This window comes from Carcharodon carcharias, chromosome 10 (assembly GCF_017639515.1).
Source record: "Carcharodon carcharias isolate sCarCar2 chromosome 10, sCarCar2.pri, whole genome shotgun sequence".
In the NCBI taxonomy this organism is placed as follows: domain Eukaryota; kingdom Metazoa; phylum Chordata; class Chondrichthyes; order Lamniformes; family Lamnidae; genus Carcharodon; species Carcharodon carcharias.
Genome location: NC_054476.1, coordinates 161,808,344 through 161,820,522, shown reverse-complemented (window position 1 = coordinate 161,820,522; position 12,179 = coordinate 161,808,344). Strand labels below are relative to the sequence as shown.

General features: G+C 41.1%; 1 protein-coding gene across 1 annotated transcript in view; it reads right to left on the bottom strand.

Annotated features, from left to right (window-relative positions):
- LOC121282911 (EF-hand calcium-binding domain-containing protein 5-like) overlaps positions 1-12,179 on the bottom strand; it is a 211,154-nt gene that overhangs the window by 135,740 nt on the left and 63,235 nt on the right. The window contains exons 5-7 of the mRNA XM_041196722.1: positions 7,833-8,045; positions 5,324-5,439; positions 3,112-3,129 (exon numbers count right to left, since the gene is read on the bottom strand). Coding sequence (XP_041052656.1) covers positions 3,112-3,129; positions 5,324-5,439; positions 7,833-8,045 — 347 coding nt within the window. The remainder of the gene's footprint in view (positions 1-3,111; positions 3,130-5,323; positions 5,440-7,832; positions 8,046-12,179) is intronic.

Genomic DNA, 12,179 nt, shown 5'->3' with positions numbered 1-12,179 from the left:
CCATTCCCATAATTGGCAGTGTGTCTGAACTTCTGCTCGTTGCGAGCAGCAACATTTATTTTCCCTTGCTGACCTTCTCAGAATTAGCAGGAGTTTATTAATATACTGCTATTTCTAAAGGGAAAAGATTAACTATTTTGCAATCTGCATTTCCAACTATACTCTGGAGACTTTGTTACTCTATACTATACGGTCAAGCCCTTGAGGACGCAAGAATTCAAAAAGAACATTTTAAAAATTCCATTACAGGCAAGACACTGTTATCACTGTGAACTTTATGAATATACTGCAGTCCAGTGAGTCATTTCCAATACTTTTCTCTTTGCACATATAGAGGTATTCCACCAGAATGTACAAGATATGAAGATTCTTACATATGGATTGACAACCTTTGTTGGTTAAATGTACTTATATACACATATAAAATTGTGCCAGAGAATTTAAGGAGAGATATCTTTGGAACAAGTTAACTGAGAGTATACATTCCAGGCACTTGTGTGCTTACTGATGGCTGGAACAGGCATTCTTGATTACAAGAGCAATTTCCAATACATGAACATTCCTCCAAACTATGTGAAAATAAATTGCAGCGAGCCAGTTTTGGCTACATTATTTCTGACGGTGAAAGGATTGATGATGGGCTCTTGAATTATGGTCACACTGCGCAATATTATCATACGCTGCTGTGGTAATCTGAGGTGCAAAATACCTTTAAGAGAATGTAAGCAGATTGACCACATGACTGTATTACCCGATGGCTGTGCAGCGCGGGCACAATATTAATCAGTCGTTTAGAATAGGGTCTGGTTGGAGAAGCACACATTGTGCTGGTGCTCTGTTACTTGTGTAAATAAACAGCATGTGCTTCATCTTATATTTTGGTCTCTGCATCTGCAGTATATTGTTTGCCAACTCAGCCACTGGTAGATAGGGGTGCAACCGTGTTCGCGAGCAAAGTGATCCGAAGAAGGAACATAACAACTGGCAATGAGGCAAAACACGACCAGTCAACGACACCAAGGAAAGCTGCAAAAATTCCACTGAAGTGAATCAGCTGTGCCTTGCAGGCCAATTATAAGTACAGCACTCACCATAGCCGTGGAAGTTATCTCCCTCCAGTATGCCACGGTTTAGCCGTATCGAACCGTTTGATCAGGCCACTGATGACTGGTCACGTTATATTGAATGCCTCACACTCTTCTTTTGGCCAACGAGATATCGGGGGAGGAGAAGAGGCAGGTGATCCTCTTACCGACATGTGGCAGTAAAACATACGGCCTAATTCGTTGCCCAAAAGCATCCAAGAGCGTTGATGAGCTGGTAAATCTTGTGAAAAGCCACTTTCAGCTGAAATCCTTGGTAACAATGCAGCGTTTTAAATTTAATTAGAGGTGTTGTGCCCCTGGAGAGACAGTTGCTAGCTATGTAATATCCTTAAAACAAATGACAGAGCACTGAGAGTTCGGGATGATTAAGACATGTTAAGAGACATGTTAAGAGTGGGGTTAATGAAGATGCCATTCAAAAAAGTTGTTGTCTTTGTCAGAAATAAATTTAGACTTCAGCAACGCGCTGGAGTTGGTGCTTGCAATGGAAAGCGCAGTCAGGAATTCAGAAGCAATCAAGGGAGCACAAAATGGCACCATCCTTCACGTTGGGAAGGAAGCACCAGTTAGAAAAGGCGTGGAAGTGCAGGGCTCCGCAGAAAGGTGGGAAATAGCCACCATTAACAGACCAGTGAAAAGCAATGGTTTAACAGAGAAAATCCACATTAATAACGGCAGAAATGAAACCAGACAGCCTTGCAAACAAATGACAATTTAAAAGAATTGAGTGTTTCTTCTACCATCATAATGGGCACATTATGCGATATTGTAAAGGCAGATTGGGACACAATTTTAAACAAAAAGATAGAAATCGTGAAATCCATATAATAGAGGAACCAGAAGAAACAGAGTCAGATATTTACTCACTACACAACTTAAGAATAGGTAAAACAGAACTAGTCTCCATGACAGCAGAAGTCAATGGAAACCCATCTGAATGGAGGTGGATACAGAGGCATCCACGACAGTTATGGGGGAACATATGTTCAAAATATCTGATTGGAGGAGGCCACTCTGGAAAATTCAGATGCTAAATTAAAGATGTATACTGGCGAAGACATACAAGTAAGAGGTACATGCAAGGTTCCAGTATGCAAGGTATGAAAATCAGTCTGTTAATCTACCCCTAATAGTTATAGCAGACAGAGGACTGAGTCTCCTCGGAAGGAAATGGTTAAGAGACATTAATCTTGAGAGATTACTGAGATCTCAGTCAGAAGCAGGAAATGTTACTGTTTGGGAAAAGGAGTATGTAAAGACTCAGCAAAAGGAACTCGTCGAGGTGATGCTTCAGGACAGAGTTCGAGTTGAAGTCAGTAACCTCCAGAAAGAAAAAGAAAAACCTGCTGAAGGACTTTTGCATATTGCAAGATTCCCTCAGATCCCAATTTGTACCACTAATAAGGTATGAGGAAGAACAGAAAAAATTCAGCATATCTCTGGCCGAGGTGAAGAATAAATTAGCCAAGAAACACAACAGTACTTAATTCTCCAGGAAACAACTAACAAATATAAAAAGGAAATGGAAGAACTGAAGGATCAGCTACATGAAAGCCAAGAAGATTTAAAAATTGAGACCCCTGAGTTTTCAAAGGAGCCGACAGATGAGGAAATGCTGGAAGGCTCAACCACCGAGTTCACTCAGGTTGAGCTCATACCTGAGTCTAGTCTGGCCAATAGAGAAATTGAAAAGACGATGGAGATTAAAGTCAACGCTACCAAGAAGAAAACCCATCAAAAGAAGACACACAGGAAGAAAAAGTGGAATTATTAACAAGGGCCTGAAATTTTTTTTTACACAACAGGAAGCTGATCATACCATGTTGAATTCAGCCTTGCCCAACATCCTGATTTTGAGAACCCTCCTGATGGTTGACTTTCATATTGCTGAACTTGGAGGGCAGGGACAGCAGGAGTGCATGTGATTGGGCCTGAAGGAAGGTGCAAACATTCCCGTTGGAGTCTACACCACTTGTGGAAGGAATTCCACTTGGTTTGGAAATACCTGTAGGATCTGTTGAGCCTGAGAAAGTCAAAGAGACAACCTTACAGGTTACTACTGGAGAGTCAAGTGAACAGATAACTCCTGAGAAGGGGGCCTCAGATAAACCATCTGAAGTCGTAGAACTAAGATGTTCGACACTTTTGAAGAAGCCTCCTGAGAGACTGAATTTGTAAATAGTTTTTTTTATCTAAATAGTTGATATATTGTAAAGATTGTAAATTGTACTTTCAATTAAAGCGGGAGGGATGTGGTAATTTGAGGTGCAATACACCTTTAAGAGAATGTGAGCAGATTACCCACATGATTGTATTACCCAATGGCTGTGTAGCGCGGGCTACAATGTTACTTGTGTAAATAAACAGCATGTGCTTCATCATCTATTGATCTCTGCATCTGCAGTATATTGTTTGCCAACTCACCCACCAGTAGATAGGCATGCAATCGTGTTCGCGAGCAAAGTGACCCGAAGAAGGAACATAACAACTGTTAAGCAAGTAAGGAATCCCTTTGTCTCCTATTTTAGTAATCCTATTAACCTGTTTAAAACAAAGCTATTCTATATGAATGCATTGTATTTTTGCAGTAATAGCATCCATTCATTTTGTAATAATTTGCATACGTTAGGGCAAAAATGTAATTTTTAAAAGTTGATTTGATAATCATAAGATCAGGATATATGCAATTGATTTCACGACATAGAATAATAGAATTTTTCAGCATAAAAGGAGACCATTTGATTCATTATATCTTTTGACTCAGCGTACTCTGAAAGACCTTTCTAAATAATTCCACTCAGCCGTATTCATTTGGAATTTGCAATGAAAGAATTATCAGAGTTTATCAATGTGATTTTCCATTAATTGAGAAACCTAGGAGTGGGGTCAAAGCTTGACGTGCAAGTCACCTTAAAGGTTAGGAGTATAAGGGAAGATGAGATAAGTCAAGATAAAATGGTCCCATGACACCAAGCTTTGGTTGTGAAATATTTCAAGGGGATGTAAGAGAGAGATAAAGCATTGCACAGTTTCAAGCTCCAGGGAAAGGAAGAGTTTATGCAGGAATCTGTGATAAATCCTCCACTGTAACACTAGCAACCGAAATGAAAATCCTAAAACAGCTGTGGTTTTACATTCATCTGGACTACATAAGCTACATTCTTATTTGTCAAAACAATGATGACATAATAGTTGCAGTGTAGCAATTTTTATCTGTAAAATGGGTGAAAGGTCAGTGTTGACAAGTACATTTGAGGTTTCAAGTACAATATTAACTCTTAAAAGTGGAAACCCTTTGTTCAAACCCCCAGTGGCCTATTTGTCAATTTCAGGCACATTTTGAAAAACTGAAAATGAATCAAGCAATGCTTTCTGTGTGTTATGGCCTTGTTTAGAAACAGGAAACCAAGAATGTTTATCTTCTCTCTTCCTCTTTTTAAGAAGATAACATTGTATGATGGGGTGTAGGTCAATGAGCCCTGACAGCATTCAAAATCCTTTCCTAAGTGGCCCTACCTAGATAGTCAGGAATAGATTTTCCTTTAATAATAAATAAAAACAGAAAATTCTGGAAATACTCAGCAGGTCTGGCAGCAAAGAAACAAGAGTAAATGTTTCAGGTCTGTGACCTCTCATTTGTTTTACCTTTCTGATGAAAGGTCACTGACCTGAAAAGTTTACTCTGTTTCTCTCTCCACAGATGCTGTCTGACCCACTGGGTATTTTCAGAGTTTTCAGTTTATATTTCAGATTTCCAGTGTCCACAGTATTTTACTTCTGTCTAGATTTTCCATGAGCAATATACAATCATTTGCGTGTAGCCAAAGTGGAAAACAATTTTGATATTAGCTTCTGTAATTTCCTGTTGTGGAGGTCTTGTGGCACAGTGATAGAATCTCTGCCTATGAGCTAGGAGCTCCGGGTTGAAGTCCCACTCCAGGATTTGATGGCTAAGGAAGGTGCGTTCATAACGCAGCCAAACAGGTTGACTATCAATGTGCAAATCCTTCCAACATACACCAACAGCAAGCAGTAAATCAGGGAGAAGTTCCTGGTCAGCCATGTGATGAAAAGGAAATTGGAGCCTCTACCATCACTAACCATAGCTACGGACCACAACATGCATGTAAAAGTGTGTGTTGCCACAGAAACTTGGACTCCTTGGGTGGGGTGGTTGACTCAGCCGGCTGGATGGCTGGTGTGGATCAGATTGGTACCAACAACACAAGGTTGATCCCTGCTCCAGCTGGGGTAGGATTCGGGACCTGCTTCCTTTCCCTACTCACGGTGGAGAATGCAACGCTGTAGATCGGACCTGCCTTCGGACAGAGAACTGAAGAGAAAGAAGAATTTTTTGACCAAATTTGAAATGCTTCAGCTGTTTCTGCTGCATCTGAAAAGCAGCTACTTTTAAAAAAATTTATGGAGTGTGGGAGTGTAAATCATAGAATCAAGCACAGAAAGCAACCATTATGCCTGTGCTGGCTCTTCGAAAGAACCATCCAATTTAGTCCGATGCCCACCTTTTCCCTATAACTCTGCAAATTAGTTCTCTTCAATGTTATATAAAATTGCCATTTAAAGGAATCTGATTCCACCATCAATGCATCCTAGATGATTCCAACCTACTGTGTGAAATCATTTCTCCTCATTTTCCCTCTAGTTCTTTTGGAAATTATTACTTCTGTACAGTAATCCCCTTACAGCCACAGAGGCGGTAGAGGTAGTCTGCTCACTTGGCTCTGCCTGCCTCCAAAGGTGTGAGCATCAGAAAGAGATGGGCTATGTGAGGTTTTGACATGAATGATATTTCATGCCAGTGGCCACAAAGGACGGCCTTTACCTGGTTAGCCCTCATTGCATAAGAGGGCGCTGGAATTGAATGAGTATAAGGTTTTATCTTGCCTCCCTTGCACTGACCTCCAGCACTCTGTCAAATTCCACATATAGATGCTCTTGTCACTCTCCTAGACCTATCTCCTGCTCCCCATTGTCACTGTTCAATGAGGCTTGTGTCACCTTTTCTTCGTCAGGATTCAGACGTTCTTCCCTTTGCATACTTGCATGAGCTGCCCCTTTAAGGATGGACCTCTGCCCCTCCGGTGAACATGGACACTTTAAGAGCCTGACCCTCTGAATGACAAAGGACAGCTTTCTATGAGAGGCTCTGCCTTTCCATACCTTAGGTCAACCTTTCAGATCTCCAACTTATTCTGCCTGGATACAAGCTCAGTGATGGAGTCCAATCTAAAGCAGGTCAGCTCCAAACTCACAGCAGGACAGACAAACACAATTAAAAATAAATTCCTTCTTTCGTGGGATATGTGTATTGCTGGCTAGGCCAGCATTTGTTGCTCATCCCTAATTTCCCTTAAACTGAGTAACTTGCTAGGCCATTTCAGAGTCAATCACGTGGCTGTAGGTCTGGAGTTTCCTGCAGGTCAGGCCAGGTAAGGACAGCAGATTTCCTTCCCTAAAGGACATTAGTGAAACAGATGGGTTTTAACACAATCAACAATAGTTGTCCTGGTCGACATTACTGAGACTAGCTTTTTTTCCAGATTTATTAACTGAATTTAAATTCCACTAGCTGCCATGGTGGGATTTAAACCTAAGATCCTGTGTGCCTCTGGATTACTAGTCCAGTGATGTTATCACTATGCCAAGGCCACCCCTGCCACCAGATTTCATTGGGTGGGTTTCAGCATCCATGGGAGACCCATGGGGTTTAAATAAAATTGCAATGGCAACACTAACTTGGAGAAAATCGTTTTTAAATTGGTCTAACATGCTTCTGAATGAGCCTAATTATCTTCCCACCTTTAGCAGGAAATTTGTGCGCATCTGCCCCTTCCTCTCTCCAACTTCATCATTGGAGGCTTTCTCGCCACCGGGAAACTGATTTGCGGCCTCCCACACAATTTAGTGAGCCTGGCTGCCGTGTTGGTTGCCACAGCGAGCTGAATTAAATTTTGGCCAGTAAGCGGAAAACAGAAGGAATTAGAAATAGGGACAAGCAGAGACAGCTACAGAACCCTGAAGTCTTTTCTCGCTTCTGTGCAAAATGAAGGAATTGATTTTCAGCAGTAAACCTGATGAACTTATTTAGGGATGCTCTGACCTGAGTATTTGTAACTTCACTGGAAGATGTGCAGAACCCCAGGAATAACAGTAAGAACAGTCAGTTTTCCTGGATTTCTGCCTATGGTTATGGTAAATGTTTGGGGAACCTCATGGAAACTTTACCCCACTTTTTTAAATATCTTTGACCATGAGTAATGCCACAGGATATTGACTAGTGTTTTCTAATTTTCCAATATAAATCACCTTCACCTACACTAACAAAGGGAGTGACAGTTTCAATAAACATGAAGCATCATCAGGAAGGAATTTTCACTATACTTTGTTAATGTACTGTAATTAAATTAGTAAGTTCAGCTATATACAACCATCTTAATAATTTATCTGTAAAAATCCTTATTTAGTTGCTAACATAAGTAAAGAAGCCATTATCAAGCAATATCAATCTTTATGGATATTTTCCAAATAGATATATTACTCTAAGAAAGAATAAATGTTGAGAATGATTTCCAAACAATTCTTCACATGTACATGGACATCACTGGAGAACAATTCTATAAAGGTATTACTAAAAAGTCCTGCATGTGCATAAAACATAATTTTCTTAAAAAGACTTTTATTCAACCACTGTTTTTCAAATGTATATATTTGGAAACAGTTCCAGTGTTCCAAGTTGCAATTTGTTAAACAAGAGCTGACCAAATCCCAACTGTTGGAAGTATAATGCGCTAAAAAGAATGATCAAATGGATTTTATTTAGTAGACGGAGAGGTCTATTTCTCACCTCTACAAACTGCTCTTCATTTAATATTTGTCCTGTTGTATCTAACTCTTCCAGGTCCTTGTTGTATTTCACATCTGTGTGGAAATACATAGAAACAGACAAGCACAATGTTGTATAAATATGGAACGAATCACATGAAGATGAAAGAAATGCAGCAAATGTTATCGTTTAATAAAATGAGAAAAACCATATAATATTGTTTTTATGTTCATGTTAGAATAAATTCAAATGCATACATTTCTGAAGAACTAGGTAATGCACTTGATGTAAACAGCTTAATTTCAAAAACTTGACTTTGAATCCCCCACACAGATGGCAGTGCGCCTGCCGAATGAAGTATCAAATGACTGCACATTGACGTCGCTTGCCCAACGCTAACGTGTGCCATTTTACACTCCGGCAGGTTGGGTGCGTGCCTGCCTGCCGAGCTAAAAATTTTGCCCATAAATTTATGAGAGCATGGCACTGAATTTCGCCCTTGTTGGGCAGGCGCGATGGGTGGGCTCAGGAGCAGTCGTGAAACCAACCGCCACCCGCGATCGGGCCCTGACTGCGATTTCACACCGGCTGGCCAATTAACACTGAGCGCAGCCAGGGTGGGGGGGGGCGGTGGGCAGGAGGAGGGCAAGCGCGGAAGTTTGTGCATGCATGTGAGCGCACGCACTGAAAGCTCCCTGGAGGCACAGAGCTGCCTCAGGGAGCTGAAGATTTATAACAGTACAAACAAAGACTTAATAAATAAGGTGAACACGTCCCCTCGTGTGACTCTGTCACATGAGCAGGGACACGTTATAAATGAGATTTAAACATTTTTATTTTATTTTTAATTAACATCGGAAACCTCATCCCACCTGTGGATTAGGTTTCCTCAAGAATCCAAAGACTGCTTGGCCTTTTCGCCGCCAAACGAACGGTTGAATGGGTAGCGAAAAATCTGATTTAATTAATCGATTAAGGGCCTTAATAGGCCTCTTAATTATTGGTGGACACGCTGCTGCCTCTCTCGCATGCCTGTGAGCCAAACATTGCGAGAGTGTGTGATGACTTCACGACACTCGCCCGGTGTCATCGTGCACTATTTTACTCTCATTTGGGTTGGGTGCACGCTCGCCCGGCAAGAGAAAAGTTCTGCCCCTAGCATGAGAGTATGTTTACCTGTTAGCTGTCACAGCTGAATAAATAAACTAAGATACAGCATTAGCATTCTATAGTGCTTTGGGAATATTGTATTTTAACTTTATTTTTAAAGTACTATTAGGAAGGATAACATAATTGTCACTTATCAAAGTGCTATTTCTTTTATATGGAAAAGGAATTTGAGCTACAAAGCTGCCATGCTTGGCTGACACAAGAGAGATAATTTTGAATCTTGAGTACTAAAATTTCAAACATGAGATTAATGTAAGTGGAGTCTTGAGACACCTTTTAAAAATCAAATTAAATCTGGATAAAAGCATTCATTGCAGTTTCACGCTTTATAGGATACTGGTTATATGTATGAGAATATTAATTTGTCCTGTACAGTTATTGCTTATTTAAATGTTTTGATTAATTGTTTATTGTTACTATTTTAACCAGCATGTCTCGGTCTTGGATCAATATCCTGGCACTTGGAGAACACTGAAGATGTGGTGTAAGACTACATAAAGTACAGTGTGCAATTTTATAGAATTGTTTAATTTTGGACTGAGACAAGTCAGCATCATAACTGCTAAGCACCTAAGATGAACTCTTGATTATAGCAGGCATTGAGAAGTATTCATGGGAAGTCCTGCATAAACTGCTAAAAGTGAACTAGTGTGAATCATATCCACCATGTTATAACTGTCAACGAAACATGTTGATATTGATGGCAAAAGAAAAAGTGAGAAATGTTCATTTCTCAAGCATAGAACTCCTACACATGGATGGCCACAAAAACCTATTCAGGCACTTTAAAAAAATATTTGTTTATATTCATTCACAGGATGTGGGGTCACTGGCAAGACCAGCACTTACTGTCCATCCCTATACAACTGAGCGGCCTGCTAGGCAGTTTTAAAGGGCAGTTAAGAGTCAACTGTGTTGAGTCACAAAAAGGCAGAACCAGCTAAGGACAGCAGATTTCCTTCCCAAAAGGACACTGGTGAACCAGAGGGATTTTAATGACAATTTGGCAGTTTCACGTTTACCATTACTGATGCGAGGGGTGGAACTTTCTGTTCCAGAGGCTAAGTCCGGTGGCGGAAGCAAAAGTTGGAGTGACTTCAGCTGGAGAATGGGGCAGCTGAACACACGAGACCTCGCACAGTTCAGCTCATTAATTATGCAGTACCGAGAAGCTGTGGCCCCGGCGTAACCTCCTAGGCTCCAGCGTCTATGTGCCATAAACAGCACTCGGACAGCCATTACTCTTTCACTCTGCTCCTTGACTCTGTCACCCCCTTCCCTACCCTGTCCTGGCATGGTCTCACCCCATCCCCTGTGCCTAGCCTTGGCGCAGCGTGTGTGACAGGCAGCTGATATATGCACTTCATTTAATATTTGTCCTGTTGTATCTATCTCTTTTAGTTTCTTGTCATATCTTACATCTGTCTGGAAACAGAGGAACAGACAAGCACACTGTTATATAAGTATGGAATGAATCACATGAAGGTGAAAGAAATGCAGCAAATGTTTATTGTTTACTAAAAAATGGAAAACCATATACATTGTTTTAAGTCCATATTGGAATAAGTTAAGATGCATACATTTCTGAAGAACTAGGTAATGCACCTGATATAAACAGTAGGTGCATGCCACTTATGTACAGTCATGAAACAGAACGTTCTAAGTTCCCACTGCAGGTGGACGCTAAATTTGGAGGGGGGACAAATTCTGGTGTGCTGGTCTTTTAATGAGCGTGCATGAGATGCAAACAGGGTTCTGACATAGATCAGCAGGACACTTGCCCCATCTTTAACCCGCCATGAAAGTCAGGAGAACAAGATTCCAAACTAATTTCCCAACGTGGGTAAACTGATTTATGGCCTCCTGCCAAATCTTGCTCCGCCTCTCACCACAATTCCCACTGCGGGTAAGAGCAGAAAATTCCACCCCAGCTTTTTTAATTTCAAATTAATTTGATTAACTGAATGTAAGTTCCTTGATTAAAAGCAAAATACCGCGGATGCTGGAAATCTGAAACAAAAACAGAAAATGCTGGAAAAACTCAGCAGGTCTGACAGCATCGGTGGAGAGTGGAAAGCGAAGTTAACATTTCGAGTCCGTATGACCCTTCTTCAGAGCAGTCGTACAGACTCGAAGCTCTGAAGAAGGGTCATATGGACTCAAAACGTTAACTTTGTTTTTCTCTCTTTACAGATGCTGTCAGACCTGCTGAGTTTTTCCAGCATTTTCTGTTTTTGTTTAAGTTCCTTGGTGGTGGGCTTTGAACTCATCTCTGGATTAGTTCCAGGCGTCTGGGTTCCTGTCCCAGAACCATAAACTGCTATGTTGCCAAACCCATTCTTAAAATAAGTATGCCCATATTTCTTGCCAAAACTTTAAATCTTGAAGTAGTTCAACAACTGAAATATAGGCCTGAGTTTTCACTTTTGGGTCAGGTGCACAGGGACAGGAGAAATCCCAGCTTTGCAAACTTGATCTTTAAAACTGGCTGCCCGAACTTCTGATGTTCGGTCCGGGGCGCTGGCTGGGTCAGGAGTCGGGGTGGGTGACCTTGGAAGTCGAGAGGGGTTGGAAGTGGGCCCAGCCTGAGTTGGGTGATTCGGATGTATATAAAAAGTAGACTTTCAGAAAGGCCCATTTGAGCCTGGAAGAGACATCATTGCCTTGTCGAGTCCAACCTGTAAATGTTGTCCAACTGTTAGCTGACTCTGGAACAGATGGCCCAACATGGGCTTTCCCAATGGGACAATTGTCATTATTTCTGCCTAATAAAACTGTACTCTACTGAATCATTGGAAGCATGGAGTGGATTCTCAAGACATAGCCAGAGAGAGGGCATTGTCTTTCCACCACTATCTGATGCAGATATTATGCTGTTGTGTAGTTAGCTGCTAAGACTAAGTGGGTGGATGAATGATAAACAGTGCCATGCTCATTATCCCATCCATTTGCCCTCTTGCCACTCATCTATCAGGATGCACCAACACTTTTGACCCTTGACGAGGTCCCTAATAGCTGCACACTGTCACAGCGTAACAGTATGATTAAGAGGGGGAAAA